The 23175-nt window shown below is 35.3% G+C and overlaps 1 protein-coding gene across 6 annotated transcripts in view; it reads right to left on the minus strand.

Annotated features, from left to right (window-relative positions):
- NBEA (neurobeachin) overlaps positions 1-23175 on the minus strand; it is a 662109-nt gene that overhangs the window by 293548 nt on the left and 345386 nt on the right. For all 6 annotated transcript variants that reach the window (XM_048215508.2, XM_048215507.2, XM_048215504.2 and 3 more), the window contains exon 36: positions 1044-1152. In XM_048215508.2, coding sequence (XP_048071465.2) covers positions 1044-1152 — 109 coding nt within the window. The remainder of the gene's footprint in view (positions 1-1043; positions 1153-23175) is intronic.

Below are 23175 nucleotides of genomic sequence, written 5' to 3' on the forward strand. Positions count from 1 at the left end.
TGAGAGTGACAACAGTTATTTCTCTGTCTCATGCTTTTCATCTAGCAAGGTCAGAGATTACTAGACCTAGGGCATCAACTTGCATGACTAAGAGAGCTGGCTTACTGAGATAAAAACCTCATCAAAACTGAAATCTTGGGCTCTGATTTCCAGCCACACCACACTTGTTCGCATGTTGCATCAGAAAAATAAATTGATGGTTATTCATTATTTTCAAGGCCACTGACAGTTCAACCTAAGCCAAATACCAGGTCACCTGAATATGTCTGAAACCAAGTTTTTTTGCAAATTGAACGAACTGAAGTAATCACTGTAATTTAAAACACTGAAATCAAGATACTGAATTGAGGCAATTCAAATAATGGCACATAATTATTGACATGCTGGAACTATAAAATTTTGTTATAAAACTTGTAAGTATGGAAAATACAATATTTCAATATCCTTTAGTTTTTGCATATAAAATAGAAATGATACTCAATTTTTTCTTTAGTCAAGGTATCAATGAGGATTTTTAAATTATATTCCCAATACATGTATAGATCTGCATGAATATCATACAATAGCAATGCTTCCATTGTTAATAAAATATCAATTATAACAATAAAACATGAACTGAAGTGATCTTTGGACACTCTGAAGATGGATATATTGATAAATAATAAATTACTGAATATTTGGTAAAACTGAATTTCTTCATATAACCACTTGTTATACCCACCTCTAGTGGTACATAAACTAGTTCAAAAATTACTAAAGTAATTGTATCATAAAATTTTATTTGCCTTTAAGAGTACATTAGAACAACTTCAGTCTACCAAAGGGTTAGGCACATGGTAAGAAGAACCTCTGCATGTTGTAAATGAGGTAAAAATTAGTGCTCTCTGTTTGGCATTTACTAAAGCTTAAAAAAAAAAAAAAAAGAACTGAAATAACTTGAATGAAATTTTCCTTTTTAAAAGAACCTTCTTCTGCAAGGTTACCATCAGTGACAGCCGACTTATAACAAAGAAGCAGAATTTAATCTGCTACCAAAACCTTACCTCAAACTCTGCATGTTTATGTACATCCTCAGCTCTCTGTCTGTTCAAAATAAACTCAGCTTCATTTGCAACACGAACTATATGGTCCTTCATAGCATGGCACAGTAATCTAAAAAGGAAGATACCTTGGAAATTATTATTCTAAATAGTTTCAGTTAATACAACTTTTTCATAATCAAATTTCAGTATTTGAAATATTAATGACGCATAAAATTTGAAGTTACGTTATGAAATTAAGATAGATGAAATTATAATTCAAAGACATTTGCGATATAGAAATATACCATAAAATTGTTACAACAATGCCTCTGTTAAGTACTATGTGTCTTGTGAATGAATGATTCATTTCATTTGATAAAGTTAGTTAATGCAAAAAAAAATCAAGGTTTTTTGACAGTGTTTCGACAGTCTTCAAATGGTTAAAACAACAGAGTTCATGATCTTTGAAGTAAATGGTTAAAACAACAGAATTTACTATCTTGGAAGTAAATTTTCACACAAACGCTAAACGGCCATATATTAGGAAATCTATAAACTGAATTTTTAAACAATGGAGGTTATCTGAATATTCAAATTGTTTCAAAAAATATAATAAGACATATAGTGAAAAGTCTCACTATATCACCTTGCCACCTGATTTCCAACCTCATCAAGCACCTGCTGTTATTAGTTTCTTGCATGTTTTTGAAGACTTTTAAAAATATATAAAAATGTCCTTTCCCCCCACATCCTTACCTATTTTTAGTATATTATACAGTCTTTTCTGTACCTAGCTTTTCTCACTTAGCAATATATCTTGAAGACCTTTTCTCATGTACACAGAGGGAGCTTTTTCATACTTCTTTTATAGCAGGGGGTGGAAGTTATTTCCGAAGATGCTGCAACAATATATCCCACCCCACATGCTCTTTTGCAGTGTGATGTTGTTATTGCTCCATCAAAAAGAGGAGCTGTTTTCTGTTCCCCTTAGCAGAAGTGGTGCTTTATGACTTCTGCGGCCAGAGCATAAGATGCCTTGCACCTTTTGCTTTCCTTTCTTGGAACTCTGACTCCCAAGAATCTGCTGCAATGCTGAGAGAAGCTCACATTATGTGGACAGCCTCAAGAAGGAGAATAGAGGACCTCAGGATCTCAGGCCTAGATGAGCTCCCAGCCCAGAGGCAGCCTCCCAGGTGACTGAAATGCCAGACAACCTCACAGGGAGCAAAGGAACTGTTTAGCTGAGCCCGGTCAATGAGAATAATGAGAGATTAAAAAATGGTTGCTGGTTTAAGCCACATGATGATGATGATGATGATGATGATGAAGAGGAGGAGGGGAACAAGAAGGAAGAAGAAGAAGGAAGAAGGAAGAAGGAAGAAGAAGAAGAAGAAGAAGAAGAAGGGAGGAAGGAGGGGGAAAAGGAAGAAAAGAAGAAAATGATCATAACAATTGTCACCAAACCACTTACTGAGAGCTGAGTAATAAAATGGGTAGTTTACACTCAATAGTTACTTCTCACAAGAATCCTCAGAGATATACATTATTTTCATTTTTAAACATAAGAAACCAAAGCTCAGAAAAATTAAGTTCTTCACCTCAGATTGTAATGTAAAAAAAATTCTCAACTTTATATTTTGCATTGCATCTTCATTAGCCAACGATATATTCCGAAGTAAAATTATGTTTCGTGTTTACTACTATCGTGTTTACTACTGCCCTCCTCCATTGTGGGCATTCTAACATTAATTCTTGTCATTCTGTCAATTATAAACAGTGATTGGGCCTTTTCACATCTTTTAAAATGCTTTCTTTTGCAATAAGCAATTACTGTGTTAAAAATAATCAAAGGATATTTGAAGTTAACTTTAAGTCTTTCTGGGTTTTTGTTAAAGGGCAAATTTACAAAATAATGTCTGTTCTTTTACCTATGTCTTTTTAAGATTCGGTTCCAACACTTATCTTCATTCATGGTCCAGTTTTTCTCTATCTAGATTTTTAACAAGAGTGCTATTTTCAAAATTGCCATTCTTTATTTCCACTGCTCATTAATGAAATGAATTATCATTTTTTCTTGCTCAACTTGTTATAAATTTCAATCAGAATGGGAAAGATTGAACTTCATTTTAACTTTTGTATATGTTAAATAGCAACTCATAGTAACTCTTTCTATATCGTTCACTACATTCTGTCTACCCATAGCAAACTCGTCTTCTTCACTGATAACGTATAAGCAAACAAAAAAAAATATTACTGGGCATCTTGATATTTCTAAATCATTGCTTAAATATAATTTGTAAAAGCTATACAACATGACTTTAAAGTGAGTCTGACTATCCTGAATTTATTTCTTCACTGTAATGTACTAAGGTTGAATTACATAGCACTAAGTTTTAATATCTTTTCACCAAATTATGTGTAATATTTGTGCAGCATTTTGTACAAAAACCAGCAGGTGAATGGTCTCTTTATTTCAAGGCAAGTAATGTAGTTACTGAACTCAATACAGTTCTCAGTACAAACCTTTTCACCCAAAGTCCATGTGTGGTCTGATATCATTACTCCATGATGAGATTGAAGTTAAATTAATGGCTATCACTCTCAGACCAGCAGGGACTTTCCAGTAGTATGACACAGGCACAACTAAAATCTTGCATGGCAGCAGGGTAAGTGGAAATATCGCCCGGAAACATGCAGCAATAACCTCTCCAATTACTTAAGAGGGACATAGGCACATTCCAATGGGAATATTTTCTAATTTTTAGCACAAAAGTTCATGATAATATATTTGAAGAACGAAAAGGTTAGGGGAATCTGTCAGAAACCACAATACTTGGAAAAAAGGCTCAGACTTCTCTATAACACTGGAGGGCAAACAATCATACAGATAATCTTCAGTTCACTGAGGTTGGTAGAAAAATAAAAGAAGTTAAAGGAAGACTGTAACCTAAACTCTGAATATTAAATTTTGATGAGATCATTGGTCTATATTTGGTAGGCTGGCTTCAAAAGGGAAAAGAGATGTGAAATACTGGAATATTCTGTTCAATGGCTTTGTCTAGTGCATGAAAGCTGAAGAAAGCCAGGAGGAAATCTAATACGTGCAAATTAGTGTGGATTACAAAACTTAAATAGATTAACAGAAGACAGCAGGAAGGGAGAGGCTCTGGGTCTGGCTGGTTATTAGGTACGACTCCCAGGAGCAAAACAGTGGGTTGGCAAAGCAAAGAGGCACGGTGGCAGAGAAGGGGAGAGAGTGGGGAAGGCTCTTGCCTCAGAAACACCAATTATCTGAAAGTCTGTCCTCCTAGCTCTGACACTTTACTTAGGAGTTCTCCATCAACTAAGATATGTTGTTTTACTTCCACAGAGATAAGTAATCTCAGTTGACTCAGAATCATTCTGGGTAACTTCATTATCCACATGGAAAACCATTCCCCAGAGTAGCTCACAATTCCCTGTCCTTTTATAAGGGGATCTAAAAATACCTAAATCTATGATTCCTTTAGAAACTTCCATTCTACCTCACTTCAGGAAATCACTCCACTGGCCCTAATCGGCTTCACTTCCTAAATCTTTAACCCCCAACAATCTACTTTCTGGTTGCAACCTCCCTACACTTACTGGTCTCTCTTGCCTTCACTGTCCCTTCCCTGGATCGAGGCAAAAACAAGCTCTGGATTCTTCTAACTTGCACTTGTTTAATCCCTCCATTTTCTCTTAATCCTTCTTCCACTGCTCAGATTCATTTCCCTTCCCATCAAATTTGCCATCCCACAGTTCCATGTTGTAACGACTTTCCTGCCAGCACCTTCACTCAATTCCTGTCTATCTGCTGCATTTGCTTAGGAAATATGTAACCTTAGATTAAGACATTGGTCTCCCTCCTCTGTCCTACATCTGGACTGTTGAGGAAACTCATAAAAACAAATTTCATTGAAGATGAAGTTTCTATCTCTTTTTCACAGCCAATTTCTTTTACTCGTGTTTTGAGAGTCCACAGAAATGTGTTTAGTGTCCTAACTTTATTCACTTAAATTTTTTATTTAAAAAAACACTGTATTTATTTGAATGCATGTTTATATTGATTTCCATATATATTTATTTAACGCATAAACGCACACACATTTATTAACCCCTCTGCTGCACTGTGTGTTTATAATTCTCTTGCCTCTTCATTGCTTTATCTAATATATATATGCCACAATATGTTGTCCAGATTAACTTGTTTATAAGTTTTAGAAATAAAGTGGCACGTCTTCTGCATTCTTTTCAGATTAAGAAAATCCTTTTCTGTTTCTCGTTTGTTAAGAATATTTTTTAAAGATCATGGATGTTGAATTTAATTGATGCATCTGAATCTACTGAGAGGATAATAGGGATTTTTATCTTTAATATGATATATGAAAGACATTTTAGGAGTTTTAAAATGATGAACAACTTTGGCATTTCTGGGTTAACTTTCTCTACCTCCCTCCTCCAGTTCACCACTCCCACAGACATAGTATATCTTTATACATGGCCAGACTGGGTTCTGTTAATATTTTAATTAGGATTCACACATCTACATTCAAAATGGAGACTGGCTTGTGATTTGCCTTTCTCCCACACGTCTTGTTTGCTTTTGTAGTCAGGATTAAACAGGCCTCAAAGAATGAGTTGAGAGCCTTCCCTCTGTTTGTGTTCTCTAGCAGTTGGTATATGGTTGGAATGGTGTTTTATTTGAACATTTGGTGGAATATACCTGTAAACTATTAATGTAGGAAGAATTTTTACTGATTAAATTTCCTTCATACTTAGAACTTTAAGGTTTTGTTACTTGTTATTCAAATCTTTGGAATTTATATATTTTCTAGGAATGTTCCCATTTCATTAAAATTTTTACTTTTAATGGTAAAACATTTTGATAGCACTCTCATTATCTTTTCTAAGTTTATTTTATCTATAATTATGTTTCCTTTTTATTTCTGATGTTTATTTTTCTATTTTGTTCTTGATCAGTCTTGGGATAGTTTGCCTGTATTATTATTAAAGAAGAAAAGCTTTGTATTTGTCCATCCTTTCTATTGTATCTTATTTTTCTTTTTCAGTGATTTCTGTCCTGGTCTTTATGATCAACTTCCTTCTACTTTGTGAAGGCTTATTCTGTTCTTTTTCTAACTTGGGCATTATTTTTTTAGTTGGTGATTCAGCTCCTTAGTTTTAGGCTTATTCTCAAATATAAGCTTTTAAAGCTATACATTTATCTTCAAATTTCATTTTCCTTACATTACATACATTTTAGTATTTAGCATATCCATGACTGTCTGGTTCCAAATATTTTTCTCTCTTGATTTTTCTTTAAAATATAAAATTCTTTTCCATAATTATGAGGCTCTTTTAATTTTTTTTCTTGTCCTTGCTTTTAAATGTAAATCTACTGTCAGATATCATGGTACCACTAACTCTTAAAATTTGAAGAGGCTTGTGTTACGATTTGGCTGTGTCATCAGATTCCATTAATGTGACTTATTTATTTGAGAATATGTATTCTCTATGGTTGGGGGCAAAGTTCTATATATGCCCATAATGTTAGGTAGAAGCTAGATATGAGCAGTGGAAGGAATGCCTCGAGGCAGACTCCCAAGCCCTTGAGGGGAAATGACAGAGACATGAACTGGAAGCAAGGATGGCGATAAATAGGTTTCACATTAGAAGCCCATCTTGACCTTGAGGCTTCTAAGACCTTGGGGCTAACAGACCAAGAGCCTCCTGTGTGGAGCATACCACTCTCCTCTTCCACCTCTGCCCCAGAGTAACCCCTAGACTCATTATAATGCATCTGCATTGCAGTTATAGCACAGCTCCCCACCCCCCATGGAGAAAAGCTGCCATGATGATTTCAGTACAAATCTTGTGGGGTCAAAAACTCCCCCTCCCAACCTGGTGTAAAGTCCCCTGGACGACTGGAAGCAGCCTCCATTAGAGATCACCTTACTCTACGTCACAGATCCTATCAGCCCAGAAAGACTCAACAAATATCCAATCCCCAAACTGCTTTGGGCTTGCTACTTTCCTTCTGGCTGTCTTTACTGGAGCACCCATCCTCACGTAAATCTTTTTGTGGGGAATCCAAGAATGGAGACCTTCATTCACACAATGCAGACTCTCCTACCAGTAACAATAATATCTAACCTGCTAACTTATGTTACTCAAATCTTGTATATTTCTTTTCTTTCTTTCTTTCTTTCTTTCTTTCTTTCTTTCTTTCTTTCTTTCTTTCTTTCTTTTTTTTTTAGAAGAGGAGGGAAGTGGGGGAGAGGGAAAGGGAGAGAGAGAATCTTAAGTAGGCTTCATGCTGGGCATGGAGGTGGGGCTTGATCTCACAACCCTGAAATCATGACCAGAGCAGAAGTCAAGAGTTGGAGACTTAACTGAATGAGCCACCCAGGCGCCCCAAATCTTGTATATTTTTATTAATTTTTTTGTGTGCTCGATATTTTGATGATTGCTATAGGAGTATTAAAATCATTAAGGTGAAAGATTTATTCCATCAATTTTTGCTTTGAATATTTTGATCCTATTTTATTCAAAACATATAAGTATAGACTGGTAGTATCTTACTGATAAAATTCAACTTTTTAAAAGCTATATGACCTGGTTCATTAATAATAATGACTTTTGCCTTAAAACCTATTTTTTTTTATATTAGCATAGCTATGTAAGCTTTGTTTTGGTTACTGTCCAGTATACACTTGTCTATCTTTTTACTTGCAACATTCCTCAGGTTTCAGGAATGCCTTTAGTAAATAGAACATAAACATTTTTAAATTCAATCTCACAATTCAGTTCTTAATGGAAATGTCTATTTACATTTATTGTGCACATTGTTATACAATGTACTTATTTTTAACACAATACTTTATTTCTATTAGTCTTGGTCTTTTAATGTTTTGTTTTATTCTCATTTTTTACCTTCAATTAATTGGAAATGTATTCATGCAATTCCTGTCATTGCTATTTTTGGAATTTTATCAGATACAGTTAGCAAAGTATAAAGTTAATACCATAACCCTCTTCCACAACAATATGACCTAATGACCCCTTTTTGACTTACACACAATTGTCCAGTTCAAACTCACACATTATATATTATCACCCTAAAAAGACAATCTCTATTTAGATGTATATGCATGTTTTTTACATAAATGCAATTTGTTTGCACATTTTTTTCTTTTCTCTTTCTGTCCTTCTGAGATTCTTTGATCCTGACATGCACACACTGTAAATTTAGTAGCTACCCTTCTCTCAGTGGTAAACTCCCTAAGATTTTGATTATCACTAAATTTTATTTTACCTTAAATTTTATAGCATTTAAAAAATTCAGATATATTTCACATACCATTTAAAAATGTATACTTTAGTGGTTTTTAGTATATTCACTATGTTACACAACCATTAGCACTATCTAATTCTAGAACATTTCCATCATTACTCAAAAATCCCCATATCAGATATTTTTTCCAAAGAAGATACCCAAATAGCAAGCAGGTACATGAAAAGATGTTCAACATCATTAATAATTAGGGAAATGCAAATCAAAACCACAAGGAGATAAGAGATAACAAGTGTCGGCAAGGATGTGGAGAAAAGGGAACACCTGCACACTGTTGGTAGGAATATACATTAGTTCAACCACTATGGAACCAATATGGAGGTTCCTCAAAAAATTAAAAACTACATCAATACAATATAGCAATTCCACTTTTGGCAGTATACCCAAGAAAATGAAAACAGGATATCAAAGAGATACATGTACTCCCATACTTACTGCATCATTATTCACAATAGCCAAGAAATGGAAACAACCTAAGCGTCCATCAATGGATGGATGGATAAAGAAGATGTGGTATATATATAAAATGGGAATATTATTCAGCCACAAGAAAGAAGGATATCCTGCCATCTGCAACAACATGATTGGACCTTGAAAATTTAATAAAAGTGAGATAAGCCAGACACACAAAGACAAGTACTGTATAATATAACTTATATGTGGAATCCAAAAAAAACTAAACATAAAAACAGAGTAAGATGGTAGTTACCAGGGGATGGGGGAGATGGAGGTATAGGCCAGATATTGTTTAAGGTTATAGACTTGCAATGAATAAGCCCTAGAGATCTAAAAATTCACATTATACTTACTATACAACAATATTGTATTATAATTATCAAATGTGCTAAAAGACTAGAACTTAATGATTCCAACCACTAAAAAGAACGGATAATTATATAATATGATAGAGGTGCTAATTATCACTATGATAGCAATCATACTACAATATATAAAAGTATTAACATGTTGTACACCTTACATCTGCTAAAAGTTGCAATAATAACAAAACAAAAACAAAAAACCCCCCTACCTATTAGCAGTTCCAATTTCCTCTTTCTTACTCCTTCCATCACCTGGTTAACTAATCTCCTTTCTGTCTCTATGGATTTACATATTCTGGGCAGTTCATATCAATGGAATCATACAATATATGGACTTTTGTGTCCGGATCCTTTACTTACCATAATGTTTTCCAGGTTTATCCATGTTGTTGTATGTAAAATTACTTTGTTCCTTTTGATGGCTAAATAACATTCCATTGTATGTTTATGCCATATTTTGTTTATTCATTCTAATGTCTAATATGGTTAGACATCGTTCCCATATGTTCCTTTATTTCTTTAGATATATTTCCTTTAACCCATGGAACGTGTCTTAAACAGTCAATGTCTGTGTCTACAAAGTCCAATATTTATGCTCCTTCAAGTACAGTTTCACTTGTTTTGTTTTTCTGTGTTTGGTTATATTTTCCTGTTTCTTTTCACACTTCATAATTTTTGGTTGAAAACTTGACATTTTTAATATTATAACATGGCAGTTCTTGAAACCTCATTCTATCCTCGCCCCAGGATATGTTTTTGTTGTTGTTTGTTGTCTGCTTCTTTGTTAATTTTGTTAATTCTGTTATTCTTTGTCATGGGTAGCCACTGAAACCTGTTTCATTATCTTAGTGGCAGCTACTGATCAAATAGATATTTCTTTAAATGCCTAGATCCAAAAAAATCTCCCAGATTTTCCCGAGATGCTGTGTGTTGGGCAGCCCCTCAAAGTTCAGCCAGGCATAGTTCAACTCGACCTTAGCATTTACTTCCTGCTTCCACTGAGTATCAATGTCAGCAGGAGGTGAGAGCTTGGAACCTTCTTGGGTCTTCCCAGAGCACACAAACAACCTTAAGCATGTGCAAGGACTTTTGGATTTTGAGGAATATGTCAGAACTTTTCAAAGCCTCTGTGTACATCTCATTCAGCAATTGATCCTCCCAAGGTTTTCGGTTAGTTTATTATTTGCCCCAACTGTTCTCTATCACCTCAGGCAGTAGCAACCTAAGACATTAGCCCATAAATGTTTTCAACAAATGCCTCCAAGGAAGCAGCTTTTTTCACTCTGGCCAGTTCCATGTTAGGCCAAAATAAGACAAAATCTTTTATTTATTTATTTATTTATTTATTTATTTATTTATTTATATTTATAAATTTTATTTATTTTTGACAGAGAGAGAGAGAGCACAAGTAGGGGAAGCAGCAGGCAGAGGGAGAGGGAGAAGCAGGCTCCTCCCTGGGTGGGGAGCCCAATGCAGGGCTTGATCCCAGGACCCTGGGATCATGAACTGAGCCAAAGGCAGATGCTTAACCACTTAACAAACTGAGCCACCTAGGTACCCCAAGACAAAAACTTTTTAAGCTAGTCTTTTAAGGGAGCCACCAGACAGACCAGAACAAATAAGTCATTAAAATTATTTGCTAATGAGGTCTGTTTTGCTCCCTCTGGTATAGTACTTGTAGTGTGTGTGTGTGTGTGTGTGTGTGTGTGTGTGTGTGTGTGTGTGTGTATGTTATGGCTTCCTTTGAATTGGGGAGCAAACGATGGGACTGGGGTAAGTTAAAATTTCACAAAGTTACTCAACCATCATTATCCATTATTTCTGAAAATATTTTTGCTTATATACAATTATTGAGAATTATTTTTTCTCAATACTTTGAAAGTGTTATGTCATTTTCTTCTAGACTTTGTTGTTGTTATTCTAATATTTCTCTTTTTGTAGATAATCTGCTCTTTCTTTCTGGGTGCTTTTATCTCTTTATTTTTGGTATTTTCCAGTTTTAGTGACCTGTATCCAGCACACGTTTCTTTGTATGTATTCTACTTGAGGTATGTTATGATTCCTGTATTTTTAAAGACTTTATTTATTTATTTGAGAGAGAGAGAGAGAAAGAAAGAGAGAGAGAGAGAGCATAAGAAGGGGCTGGGGAGGAAAGGCAGAGGAAGAGGGAGAGGGAGTAGCAGAGAGTCCCTGCTGAGCAGGGAGCCAGACACAGGGCTTGATCCCAGGACCCTGGGATCATGACCTGAGCCGAAGGCAGATGCTTAACCATCTGAGATACCCAGGCGCCCTGAATATTTTTCTATTCATGTTTTTAATCAGTTCTTAAACATTCACAACCATCATATTTTAAAATATTTCATCTTATCTACGCCGAATTCTTTGCTTTTTCAATTCTGACGACTTATAAATTAAACATTCTCATTCTACTTCCATATCTCTTAACATCACTTTCATTTCTTTCTCTCTCTGCACCGTGAGTAAAAATCTTAGAATATGTATTCCAAATCACTAATTCCCTTTGCCTCTGTCTAATCTGATGAATACACAGATTTTTTTTCCAAATTGTATTTTTAAATTCTACAAGTTTCAATTTTCCAAATCTTCCTGTTCATAATGAGGATCTCTTTTTATTCATTCAACTTTGTGCTACTTTATTTCCTATATTTCACAGTTCTAATGTATTAGTCCTTAGAGATCTGACTTTTCTTTTTTTCCCTGTTAATTCTCACACATAGTAGCTTTCATTCTCAAATACTTAGTGATCTTTGATTGTTACCTCACTTCTACTCTTAATGAGTAAGAGTTCAACAGACCTAACTTGGGGAAGTTGCTTTCATTTCTGCTGATATCAAGGAGAATCCACTAGAACCATATCAGCCTCTCTTAAGGATCTTGGCTTATCCCGGAAATTCCAGGCTAGATTCTCTACTCAATTTCTTGCCATAGGCTTAAAATACCAACAGCATTGCTGCTTTAGGCATGTCCTCCCGGAGCATTCCTACTCCTTGAGGCACTGATTTACAGGGTGGGGTGGACCCAGAGAAATTCTAAACCACTTATAAGACCCATGTTGCTTCAAAGAATCACCCTATGTAGGATGTAAATATTCTGCTGCAGAAGATGACCTCAGATCATTGAGTAACCCATACAGTTTTTTTTAATAATTTTTATTTTGTTGTATTAGTCACCATACAGTACATCCCCAGTTTTTGATGCAATGTTCCATGATTCATTATTTGCATATAACACCCAGTGCACCATGCAATATGTGCCCTCCTTAATACCCATCACCGGCCTATTCCAATCCCCTACCCCCTTCCCCTCTGAAGCCCTCAGTTTGTTTCCCAGAGTCCACAGTCTCTCATGGTTCATTCCCTCTTCTGTTTACCCCCCTTCATTCTTCCCTTCCTTCTCCTACCGATCTTCCTATTTCTTATGTTCCATAAATGAGTGAAACCATATGATAATTGTCTTTCTCTGCTTGACTTATTTCACTTAGCATAATCTCCTCCAGTCCCATCCATGTTGCTGCAAATGTTGTGTAATCGTTCTTTCTGAAGTCACATTTCAATGGATTGGAAAGTGAATAGGGACTTCTGTTAAAACTGTATGGGGGGTGAGTAACCCACACAGTTTAAACAGAAGTCCCTATTCACTTTCCAATCCATTGAAATGTGACTTCAAGATCATCCTATACTAAATTAGTCACCAAGCCTTGTCAATTTCACCTCAATATATTTGAATCTGCTTTATTTGTTACACTAACATTGCTTTAATTTAAGCCATTAATTACATTAATTTAAGCCATTGCTTTAATTTAGTCATCTGGATTACAATAGCTCCCTAATTTTTCTGCGCCCACCCCCATCTTCCATCTTTCCAATACATTTTTCACTTTGCCATTAGTGTTATCTACACTTAAATTTCTTCAATGTCTACTTACAATAGACAAGATAATAGTTAAACTCACTATATACAGGTATCTGTCTACTTTTCTAATCTTATCTACTGCCTCTTTAACATACTTATTCAATGTTCTAGAAAAAAAAATCTTTGTAGTTCTTTTAATGACTCGTGCTCTTTCAGGAACTTTATAAGTGCCATTTCTTCCTGTAAACCCTACCACCCCCTCTTCCTAATACAGCTAAAAGACCTCCCAATTTCTCAAATGTGCTGGCATTATAATATTCATCACATTGTTTTATGGTTTTTTTCCTCCTTTTCTTTTTAACAAGTCTCTTTGTCTTAGACTGTGAAGTTCATAAAATTAGGTACAGTGGCTATTCGTCTCTATAGCCAACATGATTTGCAAGGTACGTGATAGGAAATATGGACTCACCAATAACACAGGCCTACATGGATAAATGACTGGATGAATACACGAATATGTTATGTGAGAAGGAGGGGCATAGAAGAAATAGAATTTTAATGTTAAGGTAGTTTCTTAACACCATGAAATTCTATGGTACATTTCGCACACAGAAAATGAGGTAAATAAAAAATACTGGATAATTCAGGAATATCTATTACAGAACATGGTCTTCATCTTCGTTCTTTGTTTTTTGGGGTTTTTGTTTTGTTTTGTTTTTAGAAAAAGAGAAGTGGGGGGAGAGGGAGAGGGAGAGAGAGAATCTTAAGTAGGCTCCATGCCCAAAACACAGCCTAATGCAGGGCTCCACCTTACAACTTTGAGATCATTACCTGAGCCAAAATCAAGAGTTGGTTGCTTAACCAACTAAGCCACCCAGGCACTCCAAGCGTTCTTCATCTTCTAATGTAAGTCTGTTTTCCAAAGGAAATAGAAAAAAATCCCAATTTGTTCAATCCTATGTATTCCTATTCTAAAACAGACAGAGTTGTCATGGATATAGGAAAGAAGTCATCTGACAAAACAAAGTATTCTATTCCAAATGGAACAGATATCAGCAGGGCAAATTCTGATTTTCCAGGAAGAATCCAATTTTACTCAGTACGCTATAATTTTAATGCTTGTCTTTGACTTGAGATTAACAGATGTGGAATTTTAAATATAATCTCTAATTTGATGAAAGAAAAAAATTAATAGAAAAAGCAATATGAGAGGTCAGAAAAATTAGTCTTCCATTATCTATGATGAATGAGGGGATAAATTTAGTTATATTTAGGTTCTGCCTTTTATCAGTGTTATGAATTGGGCAAACAATTTTCCTTGTGTCTGAGTTTCAGTTTCCTGATTGGAAAATGAGGGTGTACTGTTTCAGATATCTCATAAACTGGGAGAAAGAATGTATGCCCAAACTGTAAGATTAGATTTTCAGATCCTGATTTATTTAGCCAAGAAGACAGACTCTGATTGGAAGTTAAGTGGCCACACAGCATAGGAGCAGAATTCCCTTTGGCCCCAAAATATGGCATAGAGATTCTGGTTACACTGTAAGGTAGAGTCTGGTTGGGTCAGAGAAGCTCAATTGTTTCCTGTGCTATAGTCCTTTAATAGACTATTTAGGGACACCTGGGTGGCTCAGTCAGTTAAGCATCTGCCTTTGGCTCAGGTCATGATCCTGGGGGTCCTGGGGCTGAGCTCTGAGTCCCACTCCCTGCTCAGTGGGGAGTCTGCTTCTCCCTCTCCTGCTCCCCCTTCTTGTGCCCCCCCCATCAAATAAATAAATAAAATCTTTAAAGAAAATTGACTACTTAAAAATCTGGAAAAACTTATAATTTATTTTTTAATCTAAAATTAAAAAAACTTATTTTAGAAAATTTTTACAAGCTTTGGGCTCTACTGGTTCTTGAAATAATTTAGTGCCAATTAAGTCATCACCTGATGACAATAGCAGAATACCATGTTGATCCTGATAAGTGTATCGCTGACTCTAACTTTCCTACATTCCCCAAAAGTACATTTCCTTTAAGGAGGAACAACACCTCATAGGGTTGTTATGAGCGCAAGTGAGAGAATACTTGTAAAGTGTTTGACATGTACTAGGTGACCCCCTTCACCAGATAATAGTTCACTTTTCTGAAAGGTACACATTGATACATTGGTTCTTTTACGTTCATTAGAAGGAAAAACAATGGGAGATCTTGACGTTTGTCTATGAACCCCCACATCAGGCTGTGGTGGGACTTTCAAAATGATTCTGCATATTCAAACCTAGATTTGTAAATCAGCATATTCATTACGAACTGTACTACTATTCAAACTTTACGTTTTTTTAAGCAAGACCCAATTTACTCAGTTATATGACTGGTAAAATACAAAGATTAGAAAACTGGGGCATAGTAGGGGGTCTCTGTAGTGTGCTATCCCGAGTCTTTCTATTGGTGCAAAGGAAGGAAAAATGGAAAAACACTAGAGACTTGAAAAGCTCTCTCTACGTATCACTGTTAGGAAAATAATTACATACAATATCAAGTTATTCTCTTAAAACACTAAATCTTTCCCAGAGAATAAAGTCTATGAATTATTCATGCTTTGGATCAACTTATTATATGACAACCTATTATATAAAAATATAATCAGACATACACTTGTCTCAGATTCACTGGAGGACTGGAGTTTTGATTTGGGAAAAGTAGAGAGAAGGAAGATAAAACCTAAAGGATAATTTTGGAGCTTGAGATTGATGTCTAAGGACTTGATATGGAAGGAAGGAGGCATTAAAGACAGAAAGTGGGGTGAGGAGAGGGAATTAACATTGGTTGAAAACCTCCCCCTCCCCCCATCTAATTAACTGTTATGAAAAAGCTCTGGGAATTAAGTAATTATGTTGGATGAAAACAAGGATCCACAGATAGGCATTTCATTTTCTTATCACCTATTTGTGGCTTCAAATAAGCCTACCACTTCAAATACATGAAAGTAGAAATTTATATTATAATCTACCATGAACCTAAGCAGTTATTATACTTCTTAGTGCAGCATAGAAAAAATCACTTAACCTATGAATATATTTATGTTTCCAGTTATGGGTAAAGATGGTGATAATTTTACATGGCTCCTAAGATAAATGAATGAAGTGTAATAGTTCTAGTTCTCAAATTTTAGTGTACATTAAAGATCCTGATCATTTGCAGAACGTATTAAAAATGGTGATCTAACTCCCATTCAGAGATTCTGATCGCACAGGTCTGAGGTGAGACCTTAGCATCTACATGTTTCATAAACAACCCTGTGATACTAACGCACAATGACATCTGAGGACCACTAAGTTCATGCCGTGTGAATGAAGGGAAAGTCTGGATTTGATTTCTTAGCAAGCTTCATTTCTCTCCTTATTTATGTGCGGATCACGGCACTGTTAACTTCATTTAGTTGCACAGTCCCAAAATTGATCCCCAAGTTAATTAACTCAGGCATAACATCATTAGAAGGATTACAAAAAGCATACATGTATTTATTATTGTAGGTTAGGGTCATTTCTTAAGATGAGCCCCCAGGTATTCTAATACTAGTTTGGTCACCAGATTAAGTAAGTCAACGTTTATGGTACACGGACAAAGGGAGTTACTTTCAGTTTGCTCACAGGCCAGAAAGGTCAATTTATATCAAATCTTCTGCTTTTCTTCTTTCCAATCTCTTCAATGACGGGTTGCTTAGCTATTTACTCCTGCGTGAAACCAGTCTCAACAAGCTAATACCAGTATGTAGGATTTGTGTAACTTACTCATCTTATAGTTTATTTTTTTTTAAAGAGTCTATCTATCTATCTATCTATCTATCTATCTATCTATCTATCTATCTACCTATCTATCCATCCATCATCTATCAGAGAGAGAGAGAGAACACAAGCAAGGGGAGCGGCAGGCAGAGGAAGAAGCAGGCTCCCCGCTGAGCAAGGAGCCCAATGTGGGACCTGAGCCAAAGGCAGACGCTTAACCAAGTGAGCTACCCAGGCGTCCCTCATCTTCTGGTTTAATATGGATTTAGAAAACATTGCTATTAAAATAGGATATGTTAAGGTTGTTTTAAGACACATAAACTGTCAAATCAGCTTAGAATAGTGGCTTTTAAACTGTGTCTCAAAGTAAAATATGAGAAATACACTTCATATCATAACCCTATATACCCACACAGCAAACACTTCAGCAAACAATATTTACCTGAACAGATAGTATACCCAATTAATTTTTCTATTATTTATTATTTCCTATTTTTGAAAGTGCTGATAGCAACCCATTAGAATTATATGTGCTATTAATAGTCAAGAAAATAGTTTTAAAAATACTGATTAGAAGACTTTCTCCTATTAGGGTTAACCCTGGGCCAAATAATCTAGCTCCTAGCTCAAATTTTGAGATTCCAAGTGAACAGCTCAAAGTTGTAATATTCAGGAGAAGGACAGTCAATGCTAACAGGAATACATGTCTGAAAAAAAATGGAATAGACTTGGTGATTTGAGAAATACCAGCTCAAAATCAGAGATGTGGCAGTGACTAAAGGAAAGAAAGCTGCTTCAAGCCATTTAATTCTATTTAACTTCTAATAATAGGAGTAGAGACACATGGACTGATGGTGTATAAAGAAAATTTTGGGGAAAAATTTGGAGGCAAATGAGGCATAACAGCACCATTAGCCACAATATAATACAATGATGCCAGGAATACTGTGTACTCCAGGACAGTCTCTTGGCTAATTTCCCAAGTTCTGTGCTCCCTCAATGACATGGTTCCTTTTCCAAAAGAAAAGGATTGCAAAAGTATTGCAAATATTATGACTACAAGCCCCAATAAGAGCTTTACTCTTGATTAAAAATACAATTTCTTATTGCTGAATCTACCAGTATGAATTCAAAGAACTAGAGAATAATGTAATCTAAAATACATTTCTTTTGGAAAAGAAGGGAGAGAGTAAGTAAAATATGACTTTTATTTACTGTTTTGACTGCTAAGTAGCACAATACACTAGGAAGCCTCTGAACAGGTCATTATTACCACCCTATCTACCACTTGTGTGTGTATTAGTGTTCTGCATAAAATGTGATTTAGCCAATGAGGGAGTGGCGATACTATCATACTGAGAACACACAAAACCCATCAATGCTCTTGATGGGATGTGTAAGGTACTCTAGAGTCCTCAACCTTTGTCCATAGTCTTCATAACCTAGCTCACATGCCACTTAAATAAATAATAATAAAAACAAATGATCATTTCTTGAGTGCCTATTATGTGTCAGGAACATTGTGAATTGATTGCTTACCAGGCTAGGTGCATTATAGGTATCATTTCATATAATGCTTACCTCATTTGATACCTTATTAGATAAGCATAATTAGCCCATTACACTGATGAAGAAACTAAGGCTTAGATTAAGTAACTTGCCCAAAGTCACACAGACAGGCCATTATGTTTGACTTGTTTGGGAAACATAATCAGTTTGGTGTGGCTTCTCACAGGGCATTCCAGAGAGTGAGATACAGGCAATCATTCATTCAACAGTAATTTATTGAGGGCCTTCTTTGTGGTAGTAAAGGACAATGAAATATGAGGGTGATATAGGGGTGCTTTAGGAGTGAATGGAGGGAGCCTGGATCAGTGTGGGGAGGTAAGGGAGGCCAGAGAAGCAAAGGCCTAGCAAGTCAATTAGAGAACTTCACAAGCAATGAAGCACTACTGTAGTTTTTTTTTTTTTTTAATTTTAAGTCAGGTTTATTGAGATATAATTTACATATAATAAAATTAATTCTTTTTAAATGCACATTTTTGTGAGTTTTGACAAATGTATATTTTAGGTAGCTACCACTACAAGCAAGAACATTTCCATCACCCAAAAATGTTCCCTTGTGCTCTTCTCCTGCCATCCACAGCAAGAACTGAACTGTTTTCTGTCCCTCTAATTTTGTCTTTTCCCTGCTATCGCATAAATGGAATCACATAGCATATTTTTGCTGTCTGGCTTCTTAGCTTCACCTAATACTTTCAAAGTTCCATGTATGTTGTGCATATCAGTGACTCATACCTTTTATAGCTGAGCAGTATTCCATATAACGCTGTATCATAGTTAGTTTATCCACTTACCTAGTGATGGACACACTTGCGTTATTTCTAGTCTTTGGCTATTATAAATAAAGCTGCTATGAACATTCATACATAGGTCTTAATGTGGACTAATACTTTCATTTCTCTTGGGAAAATATCTAAGCTTAGAATTATTGGGTCACAGCCATTGCACTACTGGGTATTTACCCCAAAGATACAGACGTAGTGAAGAGAAGGGCCATATGCACCCCAATGTTCATAGCAGCAATGTCCACAATAGCTAAATCGTGGAAGGAGCCGAGATGCCCTTCAACAGATGACTGGATTAAGAAGATGTGGTCCATATATACAATGGAATATTACTCAGCTATCAGAAAGAACGAGTTCTCAACATTTTCTGCAACATGGACGGTTCTGGAGGAGATAATCCTAAGTGAAATAAGTCAAGCAGAGAAAGACAATTATCATATGATTTCTCTCATCTGTGGAACATAAGAACTAGGAAGATCAGTAGGGGACGAAAGGGATAAAGAAGGGGGGTAAGCAGAAGGGGGAATGAAGCATGAGAGACTATGGACTCTGAGAAACAAACTGAGGGCTTCAGAGGGGAGGGAGGTGGGGGAATGGGATAGGCTGGTGATGGGTAGTAAGGAGGGCACGTATTGCATGGTGCTCTGGGTGTTATACGCAACTAATGAATCATCGAACTTTACATCAAAAACCAGGGGATGTACTGTATGGTGACTAACATAATAAAAAAAATTTAAAAATGGGGAAAAATTAAACATAAAAAGAATAAATACAAAAAAAAAAGCACAGTTGAAAGACAGTTTCAACTCATATAAAGAATATTAAAGTGAAGAGAAACCACCGGCTTCACTTTCGCTACTCAATGCCTATTTAATCATTGTGAATTTGAAATGTACTTATGAATACAGTGCAACACAATTGGCCACTTCAGGTCCAAAGTAATCCTTGCTGAAACAATTACCAGCCTTTACTGGGCCCGTCATAAAACTGAAGCACTGAAGGGCTACAAGTTAAAGCCCTATGAACTCACAGGAACACATTCTGTAAATGATTTATTTGTTCTGGCTATCGTATTTTCACAGAAATTCAAAATCAGCTTGTTAATTTCTACCAAAAAACCCAAAGTTGCCTGCTGGAATTTTGATTAGGTTTGAGTCTATAGACCAGTTTGGGGCGAACTAACAATTTAACCATGTTAGGTCCTCTGATCTATGAATACATATTTCTGCATTTCTTTATTTTTTATTTTTTTACAGAAATATTTTGTAGTTTTTATCATATAGGTCTTTCACAAATTTTAGTAAGTACAACCCTAAGTACTTCTTGTTTTTGATACTATTATAATGGTTTTGCTTTAAGCTTCTACTATTTCACATATATTATGAAGACATGTTATTATAATTGATTTTTGAATACTGATCTCCTCTCATGTAACTTCGCTAAATTCACTTATTATATAGTCCCTTTTCTCAGCCACCTTAGAATTTTCTACTGGCCTAATTGAACTGGCTATGATCTCCAGCCCAATACTGAATACACATAGCGAGTGAGAACATCCTTGCCTTGTTTTTGATCTAGTGGGAAAGCATTCAGTCTTTCACCATTTAGTAGGATGTTAGCTGTATGTTTTTTGTAGATAGTGTTTACTACATTGAGGGAGTTTAATTTCCAGTTTACTGAGAGTTTTATTATGAATATATGTTGAATTTTTCAAATGTTTTTTTTATGTCTATTAAAATATACTTTAAAAAATCTATTCATATGATATATTACATTGATAGATATTTTTGAATATTAAACAATCTCTGCATCCTTGGGATAAACACCTCTTGCTTATAATATAATCCTTTTCATATATTCCTAGATTTGATTTGCCAACTTTTATAAAGATAATATTAATATTGACCTATGTTTTCTGGTGGATATTGATCAGTAATTTTATTTCTTGTAATTGTTATTATTATCAGGGTGATGAAATCTCATAAAATGAGGTGTAAAGTATGACCTACTTTTCTATTTTTGGAAGACTGAGTATAATTAGTTTTTCCTTACATATTTGGTAGAAATATTAAATCATTTTTTAACATCAATGTACTCTTAAGTTGTCTATTGTTTTTTTGTGTGTGTGCTAAGAATGAAAAAAATCTAGACTGAATAATGGACTGTTTTGAAGTCGGATTCATAAGTATTGGTTTTTTAAAAAATATATAAACATTTAATATATGCAAACATAAACAATGAACTTTTTCTTACTCCTCTTCCAGCTTGGACTGTGACACTTTATGACAGTCATATCATAAAAGAAGTATTCTGGGGGCACCTGGGTGGCTCTGTCGTTAAGCATCTGCCTTTGGCTCAGGTCATGATCCCAGCGTTCTGGGATCAAGCCCCGCATTGGCTCCCTGTTCAGCAGGAAGCCTGCTTCTCCCTCTCTCACTCCCCCTGCTTGTGTTCCCTCTCTTACTATCAGGTAAATAAATAAAATCTTAAAAAAAAAAGATGTATTCTGGATTTTCAAATGTTGGTCTCTACAGCAATAACTAAAGAATATAGTTGATGTGCTTTCCCTTTACCAAAATGAAAAATAATCAGCCTATACTCAACACTTCAACTCCTCTGGCACCTTAGGAAGAACTTCTAAATTAAAATCTATAGCCCAGGCCATAGCTATTCTCTTGTCTTACCTGGCTTGTTCATTCTATTCCTTCACTTCATCTTTCACCTTTAGCGTACCCTTGGACTGGCCATACACATTGTACCTTCATGTTAGCATAGGCCCTCCAACAACCTGTTAGTTTACCTGTACCTGTTATTTAAACAACATATGAGCCACAAATGCCAATTCTAGGCTCCTCCGTTGCCAAGTTATTTGAGAATGGTATAGAAACTAGTTATGTCAGAATGGTACAGAAACTGAATCAAAGTTTCCTATAAAGACATGGATCATCTGACTCTTGACTGGCATTTGCTTGCACTAAGGCAAGAACACCAACAAAACATTAAAGTCTCTAAGAAATAAGAAAGAGTAGGAAATAAGACATATAAATGAATATACTAAAAATTGAGCACTCTTGCATTTGTCTTTTTAATATAAAGAACTATGAGTGATTTAACGAATTATTACTTAACTCTTCCTGAAGTTAAAATAATGCTGCCTAGGAGGAAAGTATATTTAAAGATGTCCTCACAAGACAAAAAGAATCTCAATACATACATATATGCAGATATATTTTTATCTTAGTTTTAGGTAAATAACATTTTATTTATAACCAACATCTAAAGTTAAGTCTATAAATTAGTAATACTGTTTAAGATCTATACAATTAATTTTGTAAAAGCACAAGACTTTTTCCCCCTCATTCATTTACAAAACTCAGCATGATTTAAAAACTTATTACATGAGTAAAATGAATAACAGGGTACTAATGAAAAGGTATAGATTAGGTTGGAAACTTTTGTTTTCCAGAAGTTTTCAGGGATTCTTGATTCAAAATTAAACCAGAATCTCAACTCTAAGGAAAAGAGTTTCTTATCTTACAGTTTTGGAAGTTACTGTTTTTTATTTTATTTTATTTTTATTTATTTATTTTTTTAAAGATAGAGACAGCCAGCGAGAGAGGAAACACAAGCAGGGGGAGTGGGAGAGGAAGAAGCAGGCTCCCAGTGGAGTAGCCTGATGTGGGGCTCGATCCCACAACGCCGGGATCACGCCCTGAGCCAAAGGCAGACGCTTAACCGCTGTGCCACCCAGGCGCCCCGGAAGTTACTGTTTTTTAAATACAGTTTTTGCCAAATCAAAGACAGAAAACAAATAAACTCAAAGTTTATTGCTTTAATTATTAAATAAGCCAAACCAAAGCTTACTGTTTTAATTATTACATAGCATTTGTTAAATTACAGAAGATATTCAAGTCAAGGCCATATAATCACTAAAGAATTATGCTTAGATGCGATATCCTTTTTCTT

This window comes from Ursus arctos, unplaced genomic scaffold (genome assembly GCF_023065955.2).
Source record: "Ursus arctos isolate Adak ecotype North America unplaced genomic scaffold, UrsArc2.0 scaffold_10, whole genome shotgun sequence".
NCBI classification, from domain to species: domain Eukaryota; kingdom Metazoa; phylum Chordata; class Mammalia; order Carnivora; family Ursidae; genus Ursus; species Ursus arctos.